This window comes from Saimiri boliviensis, chromosome 13 (genome assembly GCF_048565385.1).
Source record: "Saimiri boliviensis isolate mSaiBol1 chromosome 13, mSaiBol1.pri, whole genome shotgun sequence".
Lineage (NCBI taxonomy): Eukaryota > Metazoa > Chordata > Mammalia > Primates > Cebidae > Saimiri > Saimiri boliviensis.
Genome location: NC_133461.1, coordinates 103,390,487 through 103,410,233, shown reverse-complemented (window position 1 = coordinate 103,410,233; position 19,747 = coordinate 103,390,487). Strand labels below are relative to the sequence as shown.

General features: G+C 48.2%; 1 protein-coding gene across 6 annotated transcripts in view; it reads left to right on the top strand.

Moving 5' to 3' along the window:
• Positions 1 to 19,747, top strand: part of ZNF395 (zinc finger protein 395) — a 58,303-nt gene that overhangs the window by 30,936 nt on the left and 7,620 nt on the right. For all 6 annotated transcript variants that reach the window (XM_074384109.1, XM_010347786.3, XM_010347785.3 and 3 more), the window contains 3 exons: positions 12,995 to 13,247; positions 14,315 to 14,547; positions 17,687 to 17,796. In XM_074384109.1, coding sequence (XP_074240210.1) covers positions 13,008 to 13,247; positions 14,315 to 14,547; positions 17,687 to 17,796 — 583 coding nt within the window. In that variant the 5' untranslated portion in view covers positions 12,995 to 13,007. The remainder of the gene's footprint in view (positions 1 to 12,994; positions 13,248 to 14,314; positions 14,548 to 17,686; positions 17,797 to 19,747) is intronic.

The following is a 19,747-nucleotide window of genomic DNA, read 5'->3' as shown; positions in this document are numbered from 1 at the left end:
ACGCAGACTGTAATGAAGTCATGCTAGTTGGATCCTAGGGCAGCCCCACTCGTGTGTTCATTCACTGTCCAGACGTAGTTGGCGCTTCATTTGCCTTCATGGGGGTATTCCAGCATCCCCTCTCGGGTCTCCAGCTGATATTAGCAGCGCCTCCCTTTTCTGTCATTTCAGTAGTTGGTGACCAAGTTGGCATTCTCCTCGTCTCTCCTACTTGGTGGATTCTCTTGGGGCCCTCCCAGCCTTGAGCCTTCGTCCTGAAGAGCACTGTCGTCTTAGCTTGCCCTCCCTCGTCACAGAGCACATTGAGGTTCACGGTCCTCTGGCCTTACCTATCATCTTTCTTTTTTTCCCCTGAAACAGGGTCTTACTCTGTCATCCGGGCTAGAAAACATGGCACGATCACACCTCACTGCAGCGTCAACCTCCCAGGCTCCAGTGATCCTCCCACCTCAGCCTCCTGAGTAGCTGAGACTACAGGCACATGCTACCACGCCTGGCTAATGTTTGTATTTTTTGTAGAGATGGGGTCTGCCTGTGTTGCCCAGGCTGGTCTTGAATTCCTGAGTTCAAGTCACCCTCTGCCTCAGCCTCCTAAAGGGCTGGGATTTACAGGTGTGAGCCTCCACACCTGGCTGCATCTATCTTGATGGGCAGTAACCGGTGTTCCCAGTGCAGATGGTTTTACAGGGGTTTGGACGGGGGTGGGCAGGGTGCTGCTTTTTGGTTTAGTGCTTTTGCAGTGGCACTGGACAAAATGTCTTTTTCCTTTTTGACCTTTGTGGCCACAGTAGATAACAGTGTGTCCCACAGTGACATCAGGTTTCTTTACTGGGTGTGACTGTTTCCACAGAGCTCTTGCACAGTTTTGATTTTTTTTTTTTCTGACATTTCTTACGCTGCCCTTGTTGATGGTAAAATTTCCTGTGCCCCCCCCCCCCCCACCTGCCCTTTGCACCCTTTCCTATAATTTTCCCATAGGTTTGGCTCTTCAGTGCCTGGGCTTTGGTGTCTGCTTTCTTTTCAGGAGCTTGGCGATTCTTAAAAAAAATCAAGGCACTTGTGGAAAAAAAAAATTCATTGCCTCGTTGAAGCCCTAAATTATCCTCTGGGATTGGATCAACGCTTTTTCTCATTTTCCAAGTGAGGAAACTGAGTCACAGAGGGTGAGGTCTTTTGCCCAAGGTCACAGAGGGGAAGTCTGAGTGTTTTTTTTCTTTTTTTGAAAAGACAGGTTCTCACTCTGTCACCCAGGCTAGAGTGCAGTGGCACCGTCTTTACTCACTGCAACCTCCCAGATTCAAGCGGTTCTCATGCCTCAGCCTCCCAAGTAGCTAGGATTGCAGGCATTCACCACCATGCCTAGCTAATTTTTGTATTATTGTACATTTTTTTTTTTTTTCAGATGGAATCTCTCACTGTAGCCCAGGCTGGAATGCAGTGGCTTGATCTCTGCTCACTGCAACCTCCGCCTCCTGGGTTCAAGCAATTCTCTTGCCTCAGCCTCCCAAGTAGCTGGGATTACAGGTGCCCACCACCATGCCCATCTAATTTTTGTATTTTTCATAGAGATGAGGTTTTGCTTTGTTTGCCAGGCTGGTCTTGAAGTCCTGACCTCAAGTGGTCAGCCTGCGTTGGCCTCCCAAAGTGCTGGGATTACAGGCATGAGCTGCTGCACCTGACTGAAGTCTGTGCAGCCCTGACTGTGCATTCTCTTTGGGATATTTGTAAAGGGTGAAATAAAAATAAGTGTAGCCCTGATCCTGGGGGATCCCATGCTCGATACTTTGCTGTCATAATGCACATTTCCCTTTCCATGCCACAACCACCAACACCACATTAACCTCTTGGTGACTCAAGTTTTTAATAATAAGGAAGTTTATGAGGTCATCTAGTTTAGTCTCTCACTTGATGCATAATTTTCCTGGCTGTACAACATAGTAGAAAGAGCATAGCTTGTCTGGGCCTGGTGCCTCACACCTATAATCCCAGTACTTTGGGAGGCTGAGGCGGGAGGATCAGTTGAGCCCAGAAATTTGAGACACGCCTTGGCAACATGGTGAAATCTCATCTCTAAAAAAAAATGCAAAAATCAGTCAGGTGTGTTGGTGTGCACCTGTAGTCTCAGCTATTTGGGAAGCTCAGGCGGCAGGATTGCTTGAATCTGGGAGGTTAAGGCTGCAGTGAGCTGTGATATTGCCACTGCATTCCAGCCTGGGCGACAGAGGGAGACCCTGTCTCAAACAAACCAACGAACATAGCTTTTGGAATCAGACACATTTGGGCTGACATTCTGAGTTCTGTCATTTTCTAGCTTTGTGGCCTTAGGAAAATTACTTAACTTCTCTGAGACTTAGTTTGTCCATCTGTAAAATGGGAATGATGATGGTATTTATAATCTCATTGGTTATTTGTGGGGGATTAAATGAGACACAGCCTGTGACATGTTCAGCAAGTTGACTGACACTTAAGTCTTTGATAAATGATATCTATTAGAACATTCCTGAATGAACATCAGTCTTTGAAAGGCCATCGATTACACAGAAGGGTTCCTGTTATTCTCTTGTCACTTAGATGTGAGTTTATTTCTTGGGAACATCCTACTGCCTTTGCTTCAAAAGATTCTCCTCTAATGCTGGCCTTGAACTAAGTGCAGTCTGCCTCCAGTCTGCGGTGGTTAAGGGGTGTCAGTCAGCACCCTGGGCTGATTTTACCCCTTCCTTCTCTGAAAACTCATGCCCGTGGGCCAGCTGCTGTCTGCGATTGATGCACATTTATTTTGTTGCTTGGGCTCAGCACGTCTTCACCAGTGACCACCCTCTGATTCATGCCACCACCCTGTCCATTTTAGGAAAAGCGTCAGAGTGGCACCCTAACATCCTAGGCTGGGACTGGGATGAACTCTCATTCAGCCTGTTTTGCCATCTCTCTCTCAGGCCCACAGTTATTGGGGCATAAAGATTCCTTAAATGGCTTCCTCCAGAGAAAAATACGTTTAAGGCACTTCCTTAGTGGTTTATGCCCTGGGCAAGCCCCTCCTCCCTGCTGTTTATTTTCCACTGTGTGTTTAAATTCTCCCCGATGGTGCCTGTCTTCTCTTCACTAAGGCTGACTTTCTGTTTTTGGGGGGAGACGTGTGTCTCCTTCAACCTCCAGTCACTCAGCGGATTTATTTATTTTTTTTTAGATTCGTAACATTTTATTTTGACTTACCTAACTGATGTCAAAAACTGAAAATTTTCACATGGATATTCATCTGACTCGTGGGCTCCATTCTAAAAATCAGCTTTTTAAAATCAGGCTTCACTCTGATTGCTGAAATTTTTTTTCATTTTCTTGAGAGAAGCAATGTTTATTCATTCATTTCATCATACCACACAAGTACATAAATGTAGCTTCGGAGCATATTAAGTGCTTTTATACACAAGTGCTGGCTGTGTGGACCAGGTAGTAGCACATTTAGGCCCCAGATTTATTAAGGGCAGCATCTGACTCTTAGGCTTCTTAATATTTGGTTTGATGCATGGTCAAGAGCTGGGCCCACACGTATCATATCAACAGGTGTTTAAAGATGCTGGGCTTTTTCTGCTCCGGGACCCTTTCCCAGGGATTCTTGCGAGTCCCTTTCCAGGTGGGTCTGGTTGTGGGTGTGATTAGCTCCCAGAGGGCTGCCAGTCCCCACCTGGGGGAGGTTTGGAGGCAGGGCCCCAAGGTTGAGATTCAGGCTTGGGGAAACAGAGCAGGAATGGGACCCCCTTACCGAAAGTGAGCGGGTCAGGCACCTAGTCACGTGGGTGATGGGCAGGGGCCAGTCACTGGCTTTGGGCTCCAGGGCCAGAGCTGTCTGACTTGGTGTTGAGCTCCAACCATGGACACTGGGGTGGGTTCCTTTTGACTGGCAAACCTCTAAATGGGCGCCTTGATTACCTGCCACAAGGAGGGGGCGGTTACCTTTTTAGGACCTGCTGATTCCAGCCAGGTGAGTCACCAGGTAGCTCTCATCCTCCCGCCAGGCTCCACTGCCTGTCCGTTTGGCATTGTCAGAGAATGTGATCATTCATCGAAGTGACATTTGAGTTCCAACCAGCTTTCTCTTTTAACCATTTCACCCCCAGGAGTTATTCTCTTTTGTTTAGCATTGTCAGGGAATATGATGATCCATTCAAATGACTTTTGAGTTCCAAATAGTGTTTCTACGTTAACTTTCTAAACGAAAAAGGAAAAAAAATGGTCGGGCACAGTGGCTCACGCCTGTAATCCCAGCACTTGGGGAGGCCGAGGTGGGTGGATCATTGGAGGCCAGGAGTTTGAGACCAGCCTGGCCAACATGGTGAAACCCCATCTCTACTAAAAATAAAAAATTAGCCTGGCTGGGTAGCGGGTGCCTATAATCCCAGCCATTTGGGAGGCTGGGGTAGGAGAATTGCTGGGACCTGGGAGGCGGAGGCTGCAGTGAGCCAAGATGGCACCACTGCACCCCAGCCTCAGCGACAAAGTGAGACTCTGTCTCAAAGAAAATAAAGTAGAGCGTGTGTTCCTGTGTTCCTCTGCTTTCTTCAAGGAGCAAGAACATAGGTGCCCTTTTTGTCATCTCGGGATTGTTACCTGGGGCTTTGTTACCTCTCAGCCTTCCCTTTCCAGCGAGTGCCCACTGAGGGCCTTAGTGCTGAGCGGCCTTGACTGTTGGGTAGGCTTTTAGAACCCTCACGTCTGTGTTTTATATTTTTGGAATGGCAGCTTTTTTTTTTTTTTTTTTAAATTGCCAGCTTTTGCTTGTCGTTAGTGCAAGTGCTTCCAATAGATCCCTCCTCCATGAAACTCACTCTCTTCCTCTGGATCCCCCCAACTCACCCCCGCCCTAAGCCGCCTCCTGCTGCTTGCTGGGTCTCCACTTGTGGGGCAGACAGAACTAGACAAGGAAGTTGCGTGAAACTGACAGTGCCCCTGCCTGCTTGCTTTGGGATTTTGGACAAATAGGTGACGTTCTTGAAGAAAGAAAGGAAGCCCCCAGTGTGTGTGTTGGAGAGTGTAACCCTAAGTGCCGTTCAAGCATTTGTGGGTGGTTCCAGGTTGTGTGCAGGTCTCTTAGAAGTTTATCCTGAAGACAGGCTTGTTCTCTCCTGGGATACTCGGCTCCTGGTTCCCTCCCTCCAGTCCTGGCTCTGGGTAAAATGCCAAGTCAGCAATCATTCGTCTCTCCACCTCCTCCTGGAACTGTCACGTAGTTTGAGAACAGTTTAAATCAGGTTTAACCACAGCACACGCTGCCCCTCCCCCACCACAGACATGCATGTCCTCACGCCCCATGCAGTTACAAAAACACCTGGGGACAACTTCGTCTCCTCACCCAGACTTCTCAGCGTGGTCCTGCTTATTCCTGCTTCCTTCTGGGATTTTGTCGACCTGCTTTTAAGAAAACCCTGTCTTAAAACCAAGTTTGAATGCTCTTGATACCTTCGCCTTCATTTTAGGGCCCCAGCAGGTGTTCTTTCTTGTAATGCATGTTTTTGGAATCTGGGCCTCTTCTTACCCCTGGGAGATCAGCTGTTTAAGATCAGTCTAAGGAGGCTGTTCCTGTCAGTGCCAGTAGAGAGGGCTGTGGATTCCTGAGCCTTCACTTTGTGCCAGGGAGTGTCCTAAGAGCTGCCTCGTGTAATAGGGTAGTGTGAACTCCAGAGAGTCGTGAACAAAGGCACTGCGTGTTAGAGAGCAGGCGGGAAGGTAGGTGTGAAGGAAGGGGAAGTGTGTTTTCTCCTGGGTAGAGTGTGAAAGCGCTTTCCTGCCAGCAGCGCAAACAGAAACCGTCTCTTTTGCTTGATTGAATGACTGTTGAGCAGTCAGACCAGCAGAAATATTTGTTGACCAGGATCGTGTATTATTTTGCTGGAGAGAATTCGCCGTAAGCAGATCAGATGACCTATTTCTATGGCCCATCTGCTGGATTATGAAAATAGCAGTGTTATTTGGGGGCCAGTGTTATTTTTCCTTTCCATTCTTCTATTACATCTGTTACTTAGAGTAATAGGAAGGCTGGATGCTCAGTTACAGGGGTTGCCAGAGAGAAGATTCTAGCCCTGAATGGGGGTTAGACAGTCATTCTGGTCTCTGTCAATCCTGATATTCCGTCATTTTAATTTGACTGGTAGTCTAGTAAAAGTCTATTCTACACTGATGCAGTGTAGCCCAGTTTTTTTTAAAACCTTCAGAAAAAGACAATAGAATGCCCTGAGAATCCAAATGGTCACACTCTGACCAGCCGATTTAGAACTTCAATCAGTCGCCAGTATGCTCAGTGCCATGTGTCTGAAACTTGTACTTGAAAATCCTAAGTGTACACCACATCCATCTTAAAAAATAGTGTAACAGGCTGGGCCCGGTGGCTCACGCCTGTAATTCTAGCACTTTGGGAGGCCGAGGTGAGTGGATCACAAGATCAAGAGCTCGAGACCATCCTGGCCAACATGATGAAACCCCGTGTCTACTAAAAATAAAAAAATTAGCGTGGTGGCATCTGCCTGTAGTCTGAGCTACTTGGGAGGCTGAGGCAGGAGAATCACTTGAACCCGGGAGGCAGAGGTTGCAGTGAGCTGAGATTGCGCCACTGCATTCCAGCCTGGCAACAGAGCAAGACTGCATCTCAATTAAAAAAAAAAAAAAAAAAAAAGGTATCACAGGACCTGATAAATAATTTCAGAGGGCTGGAAGTTTTAAGTCAGGGCCTTCAGTGCTCTTACTGAGGCCCTGGCTTTCTTTGAAAGCCAGGAGGAGTTTTTTCCTGTCTCTTCAAAGAAAAGTTCCATGTATACTTAACGAAGTGTCTTTTTTTTTTTTTTTTAAACTTTCTTTGGGGAAGACATACCAGAAAAAAAGTCTTGAGAACCAGCCACCAGGTAGCAGTTGGGTAGTGATGATGGGATGGGACGGTTTGCTTCTGCCAAGGTTCAAATGGTGACATGCAAACCAGGAGGACCGCAAACCTATGTGCATATACTCATAAATAATGCTTACAAGTATTCGTGGCATTTGTGAGCAGAGATGTTGGTTAAGAATTGCTGAATGCTGAAAATGAATTGTTGGGGAATCTTACTCTCCATGGAGTTCAGTTGTAAAATAAGAGATGCAAACATTTGCTGCAAACATTTTGGCCATTGGATGAGTTTATTTATTTATTTAGAGCTCAGAGGATCCTCTTGCCTGAGCCTCCTGGGCAGTGGGGCTATAGGCATGTACCTCTGTGCCCTGCAAGTTCAGAATGTCACAAAGAAAAAAAACTGAAGTCAAAATATAGGTTTAAAGGAAAAATGGGCACCTTTCTGATAAAAGATAAAGAATGATATGCCAAATACTAACCAAACATCTAAAAACTTAAAGGGTTGTTCCTGCAGTGATACCCAATGGAGGTAATTAAATATACAGAAAGCCAGGTGTAGCAGAGAATCTGAAGCTCTGGGCAGGAGGGCTGATAGCCCTTCGTTGATCTATAAATTGCTCCTTAGAGAAGTACCAAGCACCCAAGCTTTTGCAAATAGGAGTCTTACTCCAAACTTCACCCTCAAGTTAAAAAAAACCCCATGAGTTGTGCAATGAATCACTTTGACTTAAGATTTGTGTTCTGAAAGCGCCCGCCGCTAGGTGATATCATGGTTTGTTGCAGTAGGAGAGTGCGGCCGCTGTGCGTGAGTGTGTGCACGCACACAAGTGTGGGGGCGTGCCTACGTGTGCGGAGACATGTGGTTGTCCAGCAACAGTTACATGACAAATAGCAGTTTGCAACCGTGAACCACAGAGTTTGACTGTTCTGCCTGTTCCAGTTCCTTAACTGATGGCAGATGTCCTCATTAAGGGCTATTAGCACATCAGAATGTGTTTGCCCAGCCGAGAAAAGAGCTAACTCCTTTTGGACATGGACTGAAAGACGTAGTAATCTGGGGTAGCCAACCCCTCCTGTTGGTGACAGGAGTAGGGAGGGAGGAACACAGGAGGGCTCGGGATTCCTTCAGACTTTCCTGAGAGGGCTCCAGCACGAGTTTGTGTTTCAATCCGGGAATTCCATCGGAGGAGAATGTGAAATCATAAAGTGGGATATGGCTGTGTGTTGAACTACTGTTATTGTGACCCTGAAATAGGTGTTTCTTGATTTCTCTTGGCTGCTCCAGAACCTTGTGGTGTACTAGCAGATGGCTGGCTTCTAGGGACCATTGCTGGCTCCAAGAAAGAACTCACCACAGGAGTGAATGAAGTAGAGATCCTGGAGGAGAGGGGGTGGAAGGAGGCCACTGCTGGAATGATAGGAGCGCACCGGGAGGGCTGGATCCCCAGAGCGATTGGGAGATAGCAGGGGGTCCTGAAAAGTCCCGGTGGCCCGAATTAACCTTGCTTCTTGACCACCTGTTGGCAGACCTTTGCTGATGCTCTCATGCACTCCGAGTCCCCGAAGACTTTGGGTTATTTGTGCTGTCTCTTGAGCCGTGTCTGTAAATGTCATGAGTGGGCTCATGGAACGCAGGAGAGGCATCGGGTGGCGCCTGGGTGATGCCCAGCTTGGGTTAGTCTAGATTTGTATTTCCCACTTCCATGCTACTAATCCACGGTATAAACTTGGCTGAAGTTTTCCCTGACTTTTTCGGTTGATCCCATTATCCCTTTGCGTCCTGCCAGAGGGCAGTATGTGTATAAAGGTCTTCCCAAGCCTGAGAGCTGCTAAATTATTAACAGTGGCTTGAGCTGCTTAGCAGGGTCAGACGAGAGCATTGACCTTTAGTCTGTAGGTAAGAGGCCAAGATGCAAGTGGAGAAGAGATTTTTTTTCCAAGGAATGACAGTACGTGAGAAAAGGAACATGTAGACTTAGATCACGAGCTGTTTGTTCTTTTTCTGTTTTTGACCTGGAGTCTCGTTCTGTTCCCCAGGCTGGAGTGCAGTGGTATAATCTCAGCTCACTGCAACCTCTGCGTACTGGGTTCAAGTGATTTTTTTTTTTTTTTTTGAGACGGAGTCTCACTCTGTGGCCCAGGCTGGAGTGCAGTGGTATGATCTCGGCTCCCTGCAACCTCTGCCTCTCAGGTTCAAGCGATTCTCGTGCTTCAGCCTCCCAAGTAGCTGGGATTACAAGTGCATGCCACCACGCCTGGGTAATTTTTTGTATTTTTACTAGAGATGGGGTTTCACCATGTTGGCCAGGCTTTGAACTCCTGATCTCAGGTGATTCACCTGCCTCGGCCTCCCAAAGTGCTTGAGATTACAGGCGTGAGCCACCACACCTGGTCAGGAGCTATTCTTTTTTTAAATCAGTGTTCACTAACATAAGGGGAAAAACATCTTGTTGATGAAAAGCAACTCAATTGAGTGTTTTAGTTTGAGAGATCCCACACCTTCTGGAATAATGGCAGGGTCATGACCTCTGACGCCAGACAGATGGGACTTCCTACCCAACCCTGCAGTTCCTAGCTGTTCGGCTTTGGCACCCTGACCTCTCTGAGGCTGTCACCTCATCAGAAATGAAAACCATTGGCTGATCTCAGATCCTTTTGAGGATTACATTAGATATAATTTATGAAAGCTAATACCTCTTAGGCACTTAATAAAGACAGTTTCCCTTCCTTCTTTCTCTTCTGCTTTTGAAAGTTAACATTTGGGAGTACTATAAATAAAGCCAGTGAGACGGTGTATTTTGGTGTGGAATTCTGGCCGGTTAAAGGAGCAGGGGAAGAAGGGGGATCCAGTCAGAAGCGGCAGGTTCACCAACTCCATGTGGCTCCGGCAGGCTTGGAAGGTTGCAGGCACAAACAAAACGGGCGGTAGAAAACCTCTACGTTCAAAAAAGGAAAAGGCTTACAAAAAACATTGGCGGAGTTTGTTGGCCAAACATTTCAGGCGCCGTCTGAAAACGTGGGAGCCCAGGAATTTGGGAAATACTACCCTTTCTTCATTTTCAGTGGTAGAAACCCCGAACTTCCTGCTCTGAAAAGTGGGGAGGCCATTAGGGTTTTGTTTTTTTTTAAAAAAATTTTTGACCAAGGAAAGTGTAGTTTCTTTCCCTGGGTTGATGCTGCCATCTCACGTCTCTACGTGGCGTTGCGGCTTCGCCTCTGGATGCTCTCAGCCCGGTGAAATTGAACCGAGAGTTGGAGGTGCTCCATTTTAGCCTGAGACTTCAAAGACGAAGGTGTGTAGGTGACAGTGTTTTAAAAACCAATCTAGGACCCGCCTGACCAACATGGAGAAACCCTGTCTCTACCAAAAATACAAACAATTAGCTGGAAGTGGTGGTGGGCCCCTGTAATCCTAGCTACACGGGAGGCTGAGGCAGGAGAGTTGCTTGAACCTGGGAGGCAGAGGTTGCAGTGAGGCAAGATCGCACTCTTGCACTCCAGCCTGGGCAACAAGCAAACCTCTGTCCCAAAAAAATAAAGCCAGTTTAGGCCAGGCACGGTGGCTCATGCCTTGGGAGGCCAAGGCAGGTGGATGGCCTGAGCTCAGGAGTTCCCGAGACCACCCTGGGCAACGTGATGAAACTCCGTCTCTACTAAAGTACAAAAAATTAGCCAGGTGTGGTGACGCATGCCTGTAGTCCCAGCTACTCCGGAGGCTGAGGCAGGAGAATGGCTGGAACACAGAGGCAGAGATTGCAGTGAGCCTAGTGCACGCCGGTGCACTCCAGCCTGGGCAACAGAGTGAGACACCATCTCAGAGAAACCCCCCAAACAAAACAAAACAAAAATTTAGCTTAGGCATACATGTTTTTTCTTTATAGTGTTAAAGAATCCACTCTTTACGTTTTTTTCTCCCTTTTTGTTATGTTGAAGCTTTCAGAGACAGAGCGTTATTTTTAATTAATTTTTTTGAGATGGAGTCTCACTCTGTCACCAGGCTGGAGTGCAGTGGCGCCGCCTTGGCTCACTGCAACCTCCGCCTTCGGGGTTCAAGCGATTCTCCTGCCTCAGCCTCCTGAGTAGCTGGGACTACAGGCACATGCCACCACGCCCAGGTAATTTTGTATTTTTAGTAGAGACAGGGTTTCACCATGTTGGCCAGGATAGTCTCAGTCTCTTGACCTTGTCATCTGCCCGCCTCGGCCTCCCAAAGTGCTGGGATTACAGGCATGAGCCATCACATCCAGCCGAGAGTGTTATTGGATGTAGTTACCAGACACCTAACTAGCAATTTCTTTCTGTGTGCAGTGACTCCAGCCTTTTGCTTATATTAATATTTTCTTTGCTTTCTGGGAAATTCACGGTAGAGATACTATACCAGTAGATTCTAGCTCTTGAGGTTGTGAGTAAAATGCTCATGAAAACCAGCATTTTGCCCTTTACTATTTGCATGTATGTTATTATCCTTTATAGTTCTTTTGCCATTTCTGTTTTGTTATTGTGGAGATGTTTGCAAACATACCTTGCTGGAATGGTTTGGAAAGAGGCCAGGTTTTGGGAAGTGTGGAGATGGTGTGGTACCCGTAGAAAGAGACTGGGGGGCCTCTGGACAAGGATGAGAAGGAGAGGCTTGTGGACCTGTTCAAAGCTAGCTCGAGCGAAGGGCCGTGCCCACAGATGTCGTCTTGATGTGAGTCTGGCCAGGGGAGTGGGGTGGGAGGGACACACGGAGTGGAACGAGCCCTCTAGGCGCTGGGGGCGGGGCAGTCAGCATGGTTGCTGAGGTCTCTGGAAACCCTGGTGTTCTGTGCCTGCTGTGACCCCACAGCCCCTAGGATGCACTTTGCACATACCCACTCCTCAGCTGAATCCTAACTGAAAAAGCGAATGGGAGGGAGCAGAGGACTGGAACAGCACAGATAGGAACTGAGGAGCTGCACGTGCTCTGCAGGAGGAGGGCCACCTGCGTTTGCAAAGCGCAGGGTCTCCCTCGTCCCCTTCTCCCAGCAGTGTCAGGCCTGGGAGCACTGCAGGTCAGCTGGTCGCTTGCTAGGGACCCACTTCGGGCCTGCTCAGATTCTCACACCAACTGCCTTTGCCACCTGAACAAGTCACGTTCCACGTTAGTTTCTTCAAGTGTAAGATGAGAGGAGCCTGGTTTCTTTCTTTCTTTTTTTTTTTTTTTTAAGTCAGAGTCTCATTCTGTTGCCTAGGCTGGAGTGCAGTGGTATAATTTCGGCTCACTGCAGCCTCTACCTCCTGGGTTCAAACGATTCTCCTACGCATCCTGAGTAGCTGGGACTATGCCAGCATGCCTGGCTAATTTTGTATTTTTAGTAGAGACAGGGTTTTACCATATTGGCCAGGTTGGTCTTGAACTCCTGACCTCAAGTGATCCACCTACCTCACTCTCCCAGAGTGCTGGGATTACAGGTGTGGGCCACCACACTCGGCCAAGCTTGGTAAGTTTCTGTGGCTCTTTGCAGCTTTGAGCCAGCTGAGCTTGAGAATCTATGTGTATTGGACAGACGTCCTCAAGCCTTGACCCAGCAGTATTGTTTCCCAGAAGTTGCCCTACGGAAGCCATGCTTGATGTGTGTGTGCTGACGTTTAGCTCACGTGCTCACTGCAGGCAGAGAAGTTTAGACAGTGGAGCATTGTGTACAGCATTTGGGTACAGTAAATACTAAGACATTAGAATAGGAATGACGCCCCACCTAGGGTAATGCTGTGTGACTTCTAAATGTATTTTTGTAAAATAATAATGATACAGTAAAACTCACACAGTTAAGTAAAAATAGTTTACCAAACGACGGTCCCATTTTTCCAGAAATGAAAGTGTAAATGCACGCACAGAAGGAAGCCTGGTCTGCTGTCCGGGAAGAGTGGGCCTCCTGGGACGCAGTTCCTGAGTGGTTTTTCTGTGTGCACATCGGTATTTTCTGATTGTCCTACCAGGAACGGTATTACCTTTGTGAAAAGGAAGGCTGGTAGAAGTTGCCTTTAAAGGGCTCACTCAGTCTCGCTCACCCTCCCTGGCTCCTGCTGTGTGGGACTTCCTCCTGAAAGCTTCCTGATGCCCCCAGGTGACGGGCAGAGGCCTCAATGTCCCCTTTGCCTCCGCAGGAGAGGCAGCAGCATGGCGAGCGTCCTGTCCCGGCGCCTTGGAAAGCGATCCCTTCTGGGAGCCCGGGTATTGGGGCCCAGTGCCTCGGAGGGGCCCTCGGCCGCCCCACCCTCGGAGCCGCTGCTAGAGGGGGCCGCTCCCCAGCCTTTCATCGCATCCGATGACACCCCCTGCCAGGAGCAGCCCAAGGAAGCCCTCAAGGCTCCCAGCACCTCAGGCCTTCAGCAGGTGGCCTTTCAGCCTGGGCAGAAGGTAGGTTGATCCCAGTGGGGGGGACGGCTGTCCCATCTCGCGAGTCTTGGGGTGGCGGCTGGGGTACCCTAGTGACAGGCCGGAAACTTCGGGCACCGTTTTGAGTACAGGCCTTTTCCCTCCAGCCACAGGGTGCCTGGGCGGCAGACCACCCCAGAGAATGTGGCCCTGTTAGCAGACCTAGGGCTCCTCTGCCACCATGTTGTCTCTAGAAGGTGGCAAGACCTGGCATCTGACGCCCTGGGCTTTGTCCTGCTCAGAACCTCAGTTTGAAGGCTGGCCATAGCTCTGTTTATCTTCATCTGCTTCAATTTGCAACTTGACCAAACGAACAAAAGCATCTCAGGCTTATGGGAGTTGGAGAACGTTGCATCTCTGAATTCTCTTTAGACGCTTTGAAGAGTCGGAGATGTTTGCGTAGTTGGATTCGATGGTGGTTTCCTTGTCCGGCTTCCCTGCCCCTGTGCCAGGGTCCTGGGTCTGGTGCTACCACGAGGTCCAGGTGCCTGGGGTTCTCTTCCGTTGCCCTCCGAAGGCTTCCTAAATAAAGACTCTACCTCTGTCTTTTTGCCAGCCCTGTGGCCGCCAGGCCTCTCTGTCTGTGAGGGAAGGTAGCCTGCCAACTTCCAGGTCCCCCTGGCGAGAGGTCGGCCTGCATCTGCACCCCTGCCACCTTGTCCCCAGGTGGACTCTGCACTCCCTGAGTGCAGGATAATGAGCAATTCAGAGTGGCAGCTGGGCACCAGCAGACAGGCAGTGCATCCGAGGCAGGGAAGGCAGGAGGATGAGCACAGATTCCAGATTCAGAGAAAGTCCCGGAAACTGACATATTTGCCGTCTGCCAGTCTAGAGAATTGCTACGGACCTGTCTTGGGAGGAATCGGGCCAGTGTGGATGCTCAGGTGGGAAGCAGGGACCTGGGAGCATCTGCTGGAATAAAAGATGAGTGAGGCAGAGAAGATAGTTCGCGGCAGGCCGATCCTGGCTCCTGGGACTTGGGGTGCGTGAGAACTTCACAGCGAGACACAGCCAGGGCTGACCACCAACTGCCGTCCCTCTTCCCGCAGGTTTATGTGTGGTACGGGGGTCAAGAGTGCCCGGGACTGGTGGAGCAGCACAGCTGGACGGAGGGTCAGGTGACCGTCTGGCTGCTGGAGCAGAAGCTGCAGGTCTGCTGCAGGGCGGAGGAGGTGTGGCTTGCGGAGCTGCCTGGCCCTTGTCCCCAGGCACCACCCCTGGAGCCTGGACCCCAGGCCCTGGCATACAGGCCCGTCTCCAGGAACATCGATGTCCCAAAGAGGTTTGTGTGGGAGAAGAAACTGGGTTTCAAAAGTTGCGTGGGTGGTGAGGTGTGAGGGTGTGGGTGCCTTGTGGTGGGGAAGAAATGTGGTGTCCTTGGTATCTGGGTGCCAATATACTGGGACAGATGGGACACAGAAAAGGGGCATCTTTTTAAGAAAGCCAGAGTGGCATCTTTTCTTTTTTCTTTTTCTTTTCAAGACACAGTCTCACTCTGTCACCCAGGCTGGAATGCAGTGGCATGACGTGGGCCCACTGTAACCTCCACTTCCTGGGTTCAAGCGATTCTCCCACCGTAGCCTCCCGAGTAACTGGGATTACAGGTGTCCACCACCATGCCTGGCTAATTTTTGTATTTTTTGGTAGAGACGGGGTTTCACCATGTTGGCCAGGCTGGTCTCGAACTCCTGACCTCTGGTGATCCATCCATCTCAGTCTCCCAGACTGTTGGGATTACAGGTGAGAGCCACTGTGCTTGGCCCAGAGTGTCATCTTTCCCATAACCCTCTTATGGGCGATGTATCTTTTGTTGGGCAGAAGTCTATTTTTTCCCCTTCCATGCTTAAACTAAATTAGTTCATAGTTTATGATAAGAGATGACAGGGAAGAAATGGCTTAAATCAGGCATCAACAAATGTGTTTTGAATGGGCCAGATAGTAAATAATTTAGGCTTCATGGACTAAACAGTCTCTGTCTCCGCTGCTCAGCTCTGCTGTGATGTCCAAACAGCCAGGGTGACGCAGAAACAAATAGTCATGGCTGTCCTCCAATGAAACCTCATTTGTGGACCCTCACATTTCAGTTTTATGTACTTCTCATGTGTCACATGTCAAGAAATAGTATTCCTTCTAAAAAAAAAAAAAAAGAAAGAAATAGTATTCCTTCTTTTGATTTTTAAAACCCTTTAGGCCAAGTGCAATGGCTCCACCTGTAACTCCACCACTTTGGGAGGATTGCTTGAGTCCAGGAGTTTGAGACCAGCCTGGGCAACATAGCAAGACTTTGATTCTACAAAAAATATAAAAAATTAGTCAGGTGCGGTGGCTTTTGCCTGTAGCCCCAGCTACTTAGGAGGCTGAGGCAGGAGGATCCCTTGAGCCCAGGTGGTTGAGGCTGCAGTGAGCAGTGATGGTGCCACTGTACTCTAGCCTGGGAGACAGAGCAAGACTCTGCTCTAAAAACAAAAACAAAACAAAATAAAACAAGCCGAGTGTGGTGGCTCATACCTGTATTCCCAACCTTTTGAGAGACTGAGGTGGGCAGATCACTTGAGGTCAGGAGTTCGAGATCAGCCTGCCAACATGATGAAATACTGTCTCTACTGAAAATACAAAAATTAGCTGGGCGTGGTGGCACATGCCTGTAATCCCAGCTACTTGGGAGGCTGAAGTACAAGAATCACTTGAAACCAACCTGGGCGACAGTGTGAGACTCCATATCAAAAGAAACAAACAAAACACAGAACCAAAGCGTTTAAAAGTGTAAAACCATCCTTAGCCTGAAACCGTACAGAAACAAGCAGCAGACTACACAGCCCGCAGTATGCTACCCCCAGCTGAGACATTCCAAACCATTGGTGTTGAATGAAGAATGTATTTTGCTTTAGATTTTTATGACTTTTTTCTAAGAATAGATATCCTGATTTCTATGTGATATGCTCTATGTACATTGATCTTTTAAGATTTTAAAAGAAAATCTGCCACCTGAAAATGTCTTATATATAAGATGTACGAGCATTCACGCCCTATCCCACCTCTCTTTCTGTGTTGTCTGTGAGTGCTACAGAACACAGCAGACCCAGTATTTTGAAGCCAGATCAGAGTAGCGGTATTTGCGATTGTGTATCCAGTGGAATGCAGGCAAAGAATTTGCTTTTCTGCTCTGTGGAAATGAAAATTGAAAGGTCATACAAAAATAGAAATGCTAATATATTTAATGTATTAATAGTCTCTAATAGTTCATGTATGAATAGGCTTGGTTTAGTTGCCTCACAACCAAGTCATAGATTTTAGTGGACCTCAATTGTGAGGAATAAATTAAGGTAGCCCTTTGAAACAGACCACTTAGAAGTTTATTTCAGACTAACTTTTCCTAATACTTCAGCATTAACTTCTAGACAGCTCTAATTTTGCTTCCAAAAATGTAGTGATAAATAGATTTTTTTTTAAATTACATGTAACATTTTGTAGAACTCTGCTGTATAAAAGCACGGACATTTGCACTGGGAGATTTATTTTACTTTATGTTATTTTTTGAGATGGAGTCTTGTTCTGTCGCCCAGGCTGGAGTGCAGTGGCGTCATCTTGGCCCACTGCACCCCCCATCCCCTGGGTTCAAGCGATTCTTCTGCGTCAGCCTCCCTGGTAGGTGGTACTACAGGTGTGCACCACCATGCCCAGCTAATTTTTTTGTATTCTTAGTAGGGATGGGTTTTCACCGTATTAGCCAGGCTGGTCTTGATCTCCTGACCTCAGGATCCGCCTGCCTCGGCCTCCCAAAGTGCTGGGGTTACAGGCATGAGCTACCGCGCCCAGCCAGGAGATTGATGTTAGTGCTTCTGGTTTATTTGCACATTGGCTTGGGTAGTAGGTTCTCTTGATGTGCAAAAGCTGTCAGAATGCTTTACCATTTTTCTTGGTGGGGTGGGAGAAGGTGGTTAGTTTATAGTTGTTTCCTCTTAACTTTAAATGTGGGTCAAGGAAGGGAGGTAATTGTTGTGCTCTTGAACTGCAGTGGGCGTCTTTTGTCCCCGTGTTTATTTCGTTTTGAGCCTACTCTTTCCCCTAAATAAAGTTCTCCTTTATAAGCTGCAGAGTCAGGCAGCAAACTCATGGGAGGATGGGGCTGTCTCAGGGTGTCACCGTGGGATGGGACCCGCCAGCTTATACCGGGGCTGCCTGATGTTATAAGCATCACTCAGAATGGGTACTGCTCAGGAAGAAGGGGAGACCTCCGTGTTTCACTTAGTTCATATGATCTGAGCACCCACTGGCTGACTGGAGTCAGGGGGACTTGGAGGGGACGGTCCAGAAGGGTAAGATGATCATGTGAAACTGGCCAGAGCGGTGTCTCGTTGTGTGGGGAGTATGGGCCCGCCGTTCCAGGAAGTAACCTTTCCCACTCCTGCGTGTGAATCCAGGAAGTCGGACGCAGTGGAAATGGATGAGATGATGGCGGCCATGGTGCTGACGTCCCTGTCCTGCAGCCCTGTTGTGCAGAGTCCTCCCAGAGCTGAGGCCAACTTCTCTGGTGAGCAAGCGGGGCGCGGCTGGGTTCTGGGCATGGCGGAGACCACGATAGACCTTCTCTGTGTACAGCAGCTAGATGCCTGCGTCACTGGCCTGGCAGTAGGATTTCCAGGGACTCCTCCCCTTGGCACCTCCCGCCCGCTGCATGCCATGGAATTAGACGCTTCCGTCCTTTTTCCTCAGTTTCCTCATCTGGGGAGGAGCGTCCTGGTGCATTGTGAAGATGATTGAGCATGGGACTGAGCCACAGTGGCCAGCAGAGTAAGTTCTTCCATGGGAGTGACTGAGCCCAGCCTGTCAGTGGGGCCTGAATGAGGCCGATAGAGGAATATTTAGTTGACAAGTCGAAATGTGCTAAATGGTCTCATAGTGGCCTCAGAAAATTCTTGCCCTCATTCCAAGTGCCCAGTTCAGCCTCACAAATTAGCGTGGGCCTATGGGACAGGGACCTGAAATGAATGCGCTAATGTCTAATGTTTAAGTCTAACTGCTTAATAAAAACTAGTGGTTTGACTTCAAGGCAAATTATTAATTAAAACAAAATTTCTATAATTGTAACCCCAAAATACTTTCTCAGTAATATGAGGGAAAAAGGGTTGCTGGGCGTTTGTCATTAGTTTGGCAAGCCTGCTAGTGAACCTGAAGTTTTTTGGGACATTCACGGCAGCGCTGGCCTACCTTACTCCCAGAGAAGAACTTTTCATTGGTGGACACCTAACTGAATTGCAAGCTACTTAAAAGCTTACAGGAAAATGTGGAATCGGAGCACATGGCAGGAGGAAAGTGGCCTTCGTAAATATCCCTTATAAGGAGTCTTCCAAAACAGAAATTAAACATAAAGGAGAGAGAAAACATAGTGGCTTCCTTGACTCAAGGTTGACCCTCAGTGAGGAGGCTGCTGAAGAACGTCATTGTACTACGGGGACGCCTAGCTGTGAAGCGTAGTATCGCATGCGTGCTCTATTAGCATAAGCAAGATTGGGAAGAGGAAAGGCGTTAATTTCTGTGTTCTCAGGAGAGTTTAGGAGATGTGGGTGGTCGGGTGGAAAGATCCAGGAAAGTGTCCTAAAGGGAAAGAAAAGAAAATTGTTGACTCCAGCTCCCATTAGGAGGGTATGTATAATACATGCATACACACGTGCACGTCAGCATGGAAGCACCTCACTGAATGCATGCCGTCATCCTGATTTTAAGTCCCTTCATAAAAAAAAAAAAAAATAGTCGCCGGGCGCGGTGACTCAAGCCTGTAATCCCAGCACTTTGGGAGGCTGAGGCGGGTGGATCACGAGGTCGAGAGATCGAGACCATCCTGGTCAACATGGTGAAACCCCGTCTCTACTAAAAATACAAAAATTAGCTGGGCATGGTGGCGCGTGCCTGTAATCCCAGCTACTCGGGAGGCTGAGGCAGGAGAATTGCCTGAACCCAGGAGGCGGAGGTTGCGGTGAGCCGAGATCGCGCCATGGCACTCCAGCCTGGGCAACGAGAGCGAAACTCCGTCTCAAAAAAAAAAAAAAAAGTCTATTAAAGATTTTTTTGGATTACAGTATATTTTCGATCTCACAGCTGAAGTCAGTGGAAATATAAGGCTTCCTTGGCCTAATTATCTTGAAGTGTTCTGCGAAGTGTGGTCTATACAGCCAGCAAAACCTTAACTAAGAGGGTCGTGGATACAGTTTGCACAGAAACTTTCTGTTCCCGTTGGTTTCTGTGTGGTCAGGGCGACGTGTGTCTGTGCATGTCTGTGTGTAGAAAACAGAGGATTATAAATATTTCTCAAAGGTCCGCTTGTAAGCACTCAGTGCTGCGCACTTGTAGAGGGGCACTTTGTTTTCATGGTGTAGAATGTGTGTTTATTGCCTGAGTCCTAGAAGAACGTGTGATCAAAGATGGAGTCACTTACAACTTACACAGTAACTTACATAGATAACTTTTGGCTTGGTGTTACATTT